The sequence below is a fragment of the Pipra filicauda genome, unplaced genomic scaffold (genome assembly GCF_003945595.2).
Source record: "Pipra filicauda isolate LSUMZ 115617 unplaced genomic scaffold, ASM394559v2 scaffold80_size11013439_pilon, whole genome shotgun sequence".
NCBI classification, from domain to species: domain Eukaryota; kingdom Metazoa; phylum Chordata; class Aves; order Passeriformes; family Pipridae; genus Pipra; species Pipra filicauda.
This window is the reverse complement of record NW_024104987.1, coordinates 1037517-1047532: the sequence shown is the minus strand read 5'-3', so window position 1 is coordinate 1047532 and position 10016 is coordinate 1037517. Positions and strand designations below refer to the sequence as shown.

The window sequence follows — 10016 nt, the reverse complement described above, 5'->3', positions numbered from 1 at the left end:
TCTGGAGGAGCACAAGGCTGGGGACACCAGGGCTGGCCCTGGGACCTGCCCTCCCCAGGTCCCTCCGTGCTCACAGATGACACCTGCACTGTGTCCCCCACCGCTGGCCCCATCCCAGCCACTGCCAGTGCCCCGGGGAGCCTGTGCAGGGACCCCCATGGGGACACGGCACCACGGCTTCACCCACAGCCAACACCAACAGTTCACAGGGAATGTGACAGGAAGGTGACATCTTACCTGCTGACGGACCTCGTCCCGTAGTCATCGAGACCCTGCAGAGAGGAGGGAGGAAGCACAGTGAGGGGGGATGTGGGCTGTGCCTGTTCAGGTGCCACCAGAGGGTCATGAACAGACCAAAGTGCATCAGGACCCAGGGATGGCAGGGCCGAGAGCCGATGCATTTGGAGAGGAAAGGGAGAGATGGAGATGGCTGGAGTGAAATTCAGACAGCAGGGAGTGAAGTTGCACCACTCTCTGCAGAATTTATCTGACCAGACACAGGAAAAAGACAGCTGGGAGAGCCCTGCTCTGCCCTGCCCAGCCCTTCTGTGAAACTGAGCTCGATCTGCTTCCGAGATGCCAAACACTTGGAAGAGGACTGAACAAGTTTGAGAGACCAGTGAAATGTTCTGTGGAAAGAGGGTTTGTCTGTATTAACTCCCACCAGAAACCCACAGGGTTTTGGACCATTTTCTCCTTCAGCCGGTGCTGGACGGGCTTTGCAGTGGGGAAGGACTGAGGGGTAGATGGGGACTGAGCTTGGAGAACATCCCTTAAGGACATCCCTCCTGAGTGAGGGCCTGTCGTGGGATATGGTCATGGAGCAGCTCTGCTCCCCATTACAAACACAGGACCACTGCAGGAAAGAGTCACTGACCTCTGAACTGGCCACACACCAGGGATCAGAGACCCAACTTCCCACTGTCCCAGGAATGCTCCCAGTAACAAAACCCACTTCCAGCAGCAAATCTTGCTGGGAAAACCCAGCAAACAGTAAGAAGTGGGGCTGTCCTTCCACCCCACTCCCTGCAGAGAGGAGCAGATCCCAGCTAGAGCACCCTGCTGAAGGATTGGGTGCTGAGTGGCCACCTCTCCCCCTCCTCATGCTCTCCCCACCTGCTGGCATGTGATGCCAATGTGGCTCATCTCATATGCTCATTTGGTGGGACAGTTCCACTACACCAGTGGCTCCTGGCTTAGGCTGATCCCATCTACACGTGCATCCTCCCCAGCTTGTTATCTGAGAAGCCCTGAGTTCTCTTTAGACACCTTCCAGAGCCCTGGTTGGGGTCTGCCCCAGCCCCACCGTGGGACTGTCACCGGCTTGAATTGGCACGTGCCAGAGAAAACGCTTCCAGCTGCCTGTGAGCAGCCTGTTTCTGGTGGGAGACTCCCATGGAGTCAGCAAGTGTTGTCCTTTGGGGGTTTACGGGGCTGTTTTGTGCCATTGCCCCCTGTGCCTTGCCCGTTCCCCCTCATCCACAGCTCTACTCTCCTGCTGCCTCCCTGCAGCCCTCGTCCCTTCTCCCCAGGAGAGGGGGGGAGGTAGGAGCAGGGCCTCAGGCAAAGCACGTGGGTCACCAGGCAAAAACCAGCCAAACTGCCGTAAATCCCAAGGGAAACATTGCGTGCGTTGGACTTACAGCTGTCGACCTAGTGTAAGGCTTGTAGTGAGCGGAGGGTGCTTGGCAGAGGCCACTGGAATAGTCTTTAATTGCACACCCATAGGGCATTAGGTAGTCCTAAAACAACGAACAGAGGTTGGAGAGCCGCCCTCCGGCACCCCCACGCATCCGACCACGCCAGGACCGGGAACACGCTCCCGCACATCCCGCCCAGGCGGAACGGGGAAGCCGCAGACCCCCAGCCACCACGGCCAGGGACCATGCCCAGGGATTTGCTCCAGCATCCCCCATTCCTAAAACGTCCCCCGGCGTGGGAGCAGCCCCGGCGGCGCGGGCTCACCTGGGAGAAGGCGGGCACGGCCACGCTGTACGGCCGCTGCTTGAAGGTGCTGCCGCCCTGCGCCGGGAAGGCCTGGGAGGCCATGCCGTAGTCGGGGGGCGGGATGGCGATGTCGTCCTTGTCCAGGAGGTTGCCGGTGCTGCTGCTCTTCCCTTGCTGCAGGCTGAGGGGGATCCAGAGCAGAGGCATCAGCACCAGCCCACGCCGTGCAGAGACCCCCAGGTCACTCGCCCACCCATGGCAGGACCCCACGGCAAAAGTCAACCCAGGCCAGTGACCACCTGCCTGTGCTGGGAGTTATTTCTAACAAGAATTCTTAAATAATTCCTAACCCTCATCCCAAGTCCACAAGGCCATCCTGGAAGTGGCACAGGGAGCCCCTGGCACAATGCTCCTACCTGGTGTGGACCCGCTCGCTGCCATCGTTGTCGAGGACCCGTGTGTAGGAGAAAGGAAACCAGCCCCTCCTGAAAAGCAAAGGCAGGAGTGAATCCAAAGGTTTATCCATGGAGTATCCAGATGAGGCTACTTTCAAGGACAGCCCCCACACTCACATTTTGGTTTTCTCGCTCTCTCCGTAGTGCCAGCCGTCCCGGGCCTCTGGGACCAGCAGCGTGATGAGGTCGCCCTCCTTGAAGCTCAGGAGGGTGCTGTTGTCCCCAGCAGCGTGAGAGAAAATGGCCTGAACCCTCGTCCTGCCGTTCCTCTCGAGCCCGGCAGCCATGGAGCTGGAGCGTGGCAGTGTCTTGTTTTCAGCTGCAGGGGACAGAGACCAGTGAGTGCCCCAAGCCCTTGACCCCCTGGCCATACCCAGGCACAGGACAGGCCCCTACCCTTCCTTGTTTGTCCCAGGTGCCAACAAAGCCTTCAGTGTGACTCACACCTTCCCCCTGCACAAACAGGTTCAGACTCTCGGCATCACCCATCAGCTGCAGCAAAGGGAGAAGCCTCCCTGCGCCAGATTCCACAAGATTTTCCTCCTGGAAACCCTGTGAATCCATCCCCACGGCAGAGCCCAGCTCCATCACTTCCTAAGCCCCAGGTCAAGAGGGACGGGCAGCCCTTGACACCAAGGGGGTGCTGTTGGCCACTGCCCCGTCACCACCAGCATCCCCAATAACCGTCCCCACCGTGGCTGCAGGTGGTCCCTGCCGACCTCTCCTTGAGCATCAGCTGGCACAGGCAGACCCAGGCCCCCCCAGCAGCCCCCCGAGGGGAGGACAGGGCCTCACCTGAGGCGTAGCTGTTTTTCGGTGGCACGTTTTTGCGAACTGGGAGTGTGTTGGAGTAAGAGTCACTCAGCTGCTTCTGAGGCTGGGGAGGAGATAAAGATTTGGGCTGTGCTGGCTTCATCTCAGACCAGTGGTTGTACCCGTCGCTGTCTGGGCCTGAGACTCCGTTCATCACCGGCATGGCCTCCTGCGCCGACATGCGCTACGAGAGAGGAGGGGAGGGGAACAGGGGAATGTCCTCGTTAGGCATCCCAGCACAGCTCAGGGGAGGGGGTAGATCGGAGCTTCAGCCTGTTTGGTTTAGTTCCCCAGCCAGAACACACTGCTCGGAGGGGAGCAGTGGGGTCACCTCTGCGGTATTTTACTGCTCTGAGCTGCCTTGCACCTCCTGAGCTCTGCTGCTCGGCTCGTGACCCCACATCACGGGGGAGACCCTCTTCCAAAGGGGTCACTTCAGGGGCTTTCTCCCACAGTTACTGGGGTACCTGGGTTCAGTTCCACAGCTCTGGGACCAGCCTAACGGGGACCAGCCCGGCCAGACAAGTCCAGCTTGTGGGTTCCCCAAACCACCCCCAGGAGCCCCTGTCCCTCCACAGTTCAGTAACCCCGGTGGGATGGGATGGGACAGGCTGCCTGTTCCCATGCCAGGCTCCTTCCCACATCCCAGGATGGTACATGCATGGAACTGCCCGTCCCTGTGGATCAGTGACAGCCCATCCAAAGGCCACTTGCCGAGGACAGCGGTGACACCAGCCCGGGCTCGTCCCTCCGGCTTTGCTCAGAAGGGCAGCACAGCTTCCACCACGGAGATACTTACTCCTACAAAAGGTGCCAGCTCCGGGGGGACAGGGAGAGGTTTGGCACCAGGGATGGGGTCAGAGATGATGAGGTTGGACTTGGATGTGGACAGAGGGCTGGGCATAATGGTGCCATTGCTGCTGGCAGCCATCTGCTGCATCAGCTGTATGGCGCGGTCCGGGATCTTGTTGGGATCCGAGCAGGATTGCTGCCACAGCGGCAGCTTCTGTGTCAGCATCTCCTTCCCCTGCAAGAGGAAAACAAGGTGTGAGGGCACAGGGTATGGAAAAATGCCCCAGCTCTGTCCTGTTCCCTGGGCAGCTCCACATGGATCCATGGCTGAGCTGATCCGGGATTGATCAACAGCTCTGTGCGTGGCATGGGTATGGTAACACACAGGGATGTCCTGCTTCCAGGCTCTGATGGCAGCTGAGTCAGGGCAGTGTCATGAAAAATGGGAAGGAGGGAAGGAAAAGGTAATCCATCTCCCTGACTTATTCTGAGGCATCCTGTGTGCAGCATCTGCGGGCTGCAGGGAGCTGGGCAGGGCACTGGGCTCTGTGTGGAACAGAGGAATAAAGCCTGCCCAAAGGCTTGGCAGGGCACAGCCCATGCTCCGTGCTGGCCCCACATCCCGAGGGATGAGCAGCATCTTTTGGGTGCTCAGCCCTGACAGCCTCCAGCTCCCCTCACTGCATCCAGACTCCGCTGCTCCCTGCCCGTGGAAGGACCAGCAGCCACCTGCTGCCACACTCCAAGCCAAGGGGGGAAAAAAGATGGAGCTAAACTTGCCCTTATTCTCCCAGGATGTGCGAGCATCCCATCGTGTGACTCTGAGGGGGAAGATGTCCAAAACCCCCTGAGGTCACTCCCCCACTACAGCAGAGGGTGACCCTACACTTCTGCCTGACTTCACCTGGAGACAACTTGGTCCCCGTGTATCAAAACCCCATTAAGTTAATTTCGAAGTCCCAGCACATTTCCCCAGTATGTCTGTCCCAGCAGCTCCAGCCTTGGGACCCTCCAGGAGCTGCAGGCAACAGTGGGATGGAGTTTTTAGCTGGACACCCACCACACTCTGGACAAGCCACCTGCAAAGTCCCTCCTGCAAAATCACCCTCCACGTGCTGCTGCAGCAACAAGTTTTTGGCTCGTGCCTGCTGACCCCCAGCCCTGGGGGGATGTTTTTCCCTCCCGCACTGCGCTCGCCATGCCAGGCGTGGATCCATCCCGCGGCACAGCGCGAGGACAGCGCTGACTAATCCCAACTCCCGCTCCTGCTCCCGGAGCCAAGCGTGGCAGTGACAGATGGCTGCTGTGAGCCACGGAGGGTGGTGCTGGGGAACAACCAGAACAGGAGCACGAGGCTGCAGGAGCAGCACCAGCGTTCCCAGCCCTCATCCGGATGGATTCTGCTCTGGGCCAATATGGGATGTCATATCAACACGGGCAAGAGGGATGTGGGGCTGCCACAGGCAAGAGGGATTAGGGGTAGCTGTTCCTGCTGGGGCATCCCCCTCTGTCCCTTGAGCTGCAGGAGCCCCACCAGTTTTGCCTTTTGGAATATCAGGCTGTTCCACAGGCAGTAGCTTGAGACGGGAGCATCCCCCCGGTGACGGGCAGCCGGGACCGGCTCCGGTGGGTGCGACTCACCTTGGCGTGGTAGGTGATGGCACTCTTGGCCACCGCGCACTGCTTCTCCACCAGGAAGCAGAACCGTCTCCTCTCTTCCGTCAGAGCTGTCTTGTAGCCATCAGAGACGTAGTTTTCCAGCTCCCCTTGCTTGTTGCTGATGGCTTCGATGTACTAGAACAGGGAGAGGAGCTGCCGTCAGCACTGAGCGTAGGGCAGGGGGTGCTGCAGCATCCTCGGAGAGGGGCCAGCGGTGGGGGCAGCAGGCAGGGAGCCCCCCCAGCACAGGACAGGCACACATGTGCCTGCACAGCCCCTCCAACCCGCCCTTACTCATCGGAGCCCCCCACGCAGAGGCGCTGACTCAGCTCGTGGGCTGCCGGGACGAGCTGTACCCGCGGCCGCCCGCTCACCACCCGGGCTCGGAGGCGCCTGCGGGGGCCGGGGGGGCTGCCCCGGTGGCCCGGCCCTGGCAGCGGCCCCCGCAGCCCCCGGCTCGTCCCTGCCAGCGCACAAACCGCCGCGGCTCCGGCCTGGGCTGAACGCCCCCGGCACCTCCCCTGCTGCCGCTGCCTGCACCCAATCCCTGCCGGTGTCCATGGCCGGATGGGCAGGGCTGTGCGCCGGGGAGGGGGGGCTGCAGCGGGATGGCACGTGGGCCCCTCCAACACACACAACCAGCAGCGATGCTAAAACTACCACCAGTGTCTTCAATCTGTGTTAGCCAGTCAGCCACTGGGACGCAAGGACAGTGCCAGGGCAGTGCCACACGCTGGCACAGGACCCCATGGTGAGGACTGCTGGGGTGGCTGTTCCCAGGGGCGGCACCCCAGGCCTGGCAGACGCTGTGGCCCTGCCAGTGCCAGGCAGAGATTCCACAAATGTGGCAGCCAGAGGCTCCTCCACTGGCTCCTGCTCTCCCTGCGTGCCGGGTGCCAGCACGGCTATGCCACACCAAGCTGTGCCAGCGCTGGCACACGGGGCTGGGGGAACACAGGGGACTCCAGGGACTGCAGAGCACCACCAGTACCCCTGAGCACGGAGCACACGAGGTGTCCCCAGCTCCCCAACCTGCCCACTTTCTCCTCCCTCCATTCCTTTGGATGCCCCCAGCTCCACTGCAGAGAGCTCCCACCTGTGATGTGGCACCAGGAGAGCAGCATCTGTCACCCACCCATCACTGTCCTGCCCCGTGACACCTCCTTGTCACCAGCTCTTCCCTGGGATAGCAGCACCAAGCTGGAAAGCCACAACCACCCCCAGCCCAGGCAGGGCTGGACCTACTTCAGGCAGCCCGAACTTCTCCAAGACAGGAATCAAACTGGAAATTCAGGGCCCAAAGCAGCTTTGCTGCTTTCTTCACGGTTATCAGTTATTTTTAGCATGCTACAATATTTATTAGCAGACATAAAATGGAGCAAACCAACAAAAGCAACGAGATTCAGTGACATCCCAGACTTCAAAGGGGTATTATTTTGGGGCTGGACCTGGTCCTGTTCCCACTCTGCTCTGAGCATCCCCCCAGCAGCAAACCCTGTGCACGGCTCGTGGCAGACCAAGCAGGTTTTAGGTCTCCCCACAAGCACCAACACAGGTGGGGGAAATGGGTTAAAAACCAATTTGCAACCAACAACCCTGTTTCAAGGAGAGGTTTTCACCCCCCAAAATTAGAAAATCCAGTGCAAATGCCCACGGTCAGGAACAGAAATAAGTGAAGAGAACTGAGCTGATGCCACCGGGCGCAGAAGTGGAAGCGGTGGAGGTTTTGGCGTCAGCCCCAAGCAAAGGTATGGAAGGCTGGTGGCAGCCGGGCTGTGCCGGCACAGCGGCGCCGGGGCCGGCAGGGCACGGGGAGGAGGCGGCAGCAACCCCGGACACGCCGGGGGCGGGAGCAGGCGGTCGTGGGAGGATGTGCTCGGGGAAGGCATCGCTCCTGCTGTGGGCTTGGGACAGCAGCACGCCGCCTCCTCCCGGGTATTATTAGCCGGGAACAGCACAGGGACAGAGCCCAGAGGCGTCAGCACGGCAGTGGTGATAGGAGCCAGGGGGATGGATGATCCCAGTGCCGGCCCGGAGAGCCCCCGGCTCCCCCATGGTCTGGTGCCCCAGCTCCTCTATGGCAGCTCTGCTACACCTGGGATGGATCGAGCATTGCTATCCCCACACACAACTCCCCAGAAAGCTTCTGTCCCAGGGGAAGCACCAGGACAATGCTCCCACTCCTGCAGAGCCCCATTTCTGGAAGGCAGCACAGCACAACCCTGACAGCACCTGAAATAGCAGGAGCGTGGGAGCACACACAGACCCCGACCCCCAAAACTCATCCTGCCTAATTTACTAACTGGGCCATTGAGAACGAGAAGGTGAGGACTGAAATGAGTCCAGCTCCAGCTAATTTGGTTCAGCAGCACAAGGAGCATCCCGCCACGGTTCCCTGTAGGATCACCATCCCCAGGTCAGCCACTGCCATGCCCCAGCACGGCGGGCGGGCACAGCTCCAGCCCAAACACACCACAACACAGGGAGAAACCCTTATCTCAGCAACGTGAGAGCTTCAGTTCTAACCATGATTTAAATATGCAGGTACAAGCCTTATTTACACCCCTGCTTGCAGGCTGGTTTTGCAAGGATCCTGCTGATTCCTCAGCTGAGGAAAGGCTTGTCTCAACGGCTCAGCCAGTCGGAACACGCCGCTTCGCGAGCACAGAGCCCACGCTCTAAACTTAGTACTCAGAGCTTTATATACTTTATGTAAATATGCTCCGTGTGCCATTGATTTACCCAGAGCCTTGATTTTTACACGTTATTCCATCACAAAATGGCGAGCGACGCTCCTTGTTCACGAGGTGCTTTTCAGTTTGGGTTTGCTCGAAATGACAGTGAGCTTTCAGATAATGCCTAGAAAGGCAAATTTAAATAAAAACCCTGCTAGATGTGCCAGATGCACAGGGAAAAAGTAACACACAGATGCACAGGGAAAAAGTAACACACAGATGCACAGGAAAAAAGTAACACACAAAGCACAGTGTAAAAACCTCAGGAGTACAGTCCTTGGGAGCCAAACACCTTTCTCAGCTTGGCATGACATGATACCCCCTGTAAGGGCTGGGGGAAGGTGCTTCACCCCAGCCTTGGTGCACTCAGGCTCTGCAGCAGCCTCTCCAAGAACCCCCCGACCACTCGAGTGCTGGATTGCAAATTGAGACCTTGATTTAGGTTGTCAGCTTCAAATTCACATTTTAGGCATTGTCTAAATAGAATTCCCAGCTTAAAGGAGGAAAAACTCCCAATTTATGACCTGAGCAGGCAGAGAACCAGCCACAGCAGTGGTCATGGCTGTGCCCAAGGCCAGAGCAAACACTGGAGCCACCCAACAGCCCCAGAAAATCTTTTCTGGGTTTCTAGGTTGGAGAGGCCTCAAATAACTCCCCCGTCCCCCCCCCTGCCTCCCGCATCCACTTCCAATTCACGGGAGCCGCTGACCTAATTAGCAATGTCAGCACGTGGCGGGGTCGGGCAGAGGCTCTGGTACAAGAAGCTGCCACAACACAGGTCTGGCAGAGCCAGGGCCCCTGCCTGGTGCTGGGGTGGACCCCCAGCCGTGGGGGCTCAGCCAGGGACCCCCCCCCAGTGCCCGGGCACACGAGCGACGCTTGGCCACGCTGGGCAACCTCCACCCTGCAGCCCAACCAGGTCACTCCCACGGTCAGACAGAGAATTAGGAACGTGAGAAGGTGGGAAGGGAACAAGTTGCTGCCAAGCCCCAGCTCGAGCGGCCGCTGTCGGCCCCGGCACGGAAAGGCAGGGCACACACAGCCCCAGTGTGCTGCTGACACCTTCCCAACGCCACAGCGACACATCCAGGGGTGTGAAGATCAAAGAGCAGCTGGGAAGTGTCAAGACCCGAGTTCCTTTCAAGCACACGCTGCTGTCAGGGCAGGTAGAGCAGCACCATCGTCACCGCGCTCCTGCCGAGCCTTTGACAACCACGTCCTCCCTGGGAAATTAGTTCAAACTGTTCCATCCCAGCCAGGAACGTGCAAACTGGTTGGGAATGTGAGCCAAGGGCAACGCTGAGCCCCACCACAGCAATCATCACTACAGACCCCTCTTGGTGATCGGGTGCATCTGGCACTGATCAGGCTGAGAGAAGGACTGGACCCAGGAACAAGCAGGAAGAAGCTGCCTTGGGGTCACCAGCACACCACAGTTCGGGCTGCCAGGACACCACAATGCTGAGTTTTGAGGCCTGAAATCCAAGGGGAACACATGGTGGATGTGCTTCTATCCTGAACCAAGAGGGATGCAGAGCAGGGAAGGGACTGTGCCACTGCACCAGCTGCAGCTGGTGACCCTAAGGAGGGATTGCTCAGGACCAGTGGCACAGAG

General features: G+C 59.3%; 1 protein-coding gene across 7 annotated transcripts in view; it reads right to left on the bottom strand.

The window, feature by feature from the left end:
- BAIAP2 (BAR/IMD domain containing adaptor protein 2) overlaps positions 1–10016 on the bottom strand; it is a 41566-nt gene that overhangs the window by 6031 nt on the left and 25519 nt on the right. For 3 of the 7 annotated variants that reach the window (XM_027725358.2, XM_027725354.2, XM_027725357.2), the window contains exons 7-13: positions 5649–5801; positions 4015–4242; positions 3198–3399; positions 2520–2721; positions 2364–2432; positions 1966–2128; positions 238–272 (exon numbers count right to left, since the gene is read on the bottom strand). In XM_027725358.2, coding sequence (XP_027581159.2) covers positions 238–272; positions 1966–2128; positions 2364–2432; positions 2520–2721; positions 3198–3399; positions 4015–4242; positions 5649–5801 — 1052 coding nt within the window. Of the gene's footprint in view, positions 1–237; positions 273–1643; positions 1743–1965; positions 2129–2363; positions 2433–2519; positions 2722–3197; positions 3400–4014; positions 4243–5648; positions 5802–5960; positions 6190–10016 lie in introns of those variants that run through there. The other 4 variants (XM_039390247.1, XM_027725359.2, XM_027725351.2 and 1 more) reach the window with 3 other exon arrangements.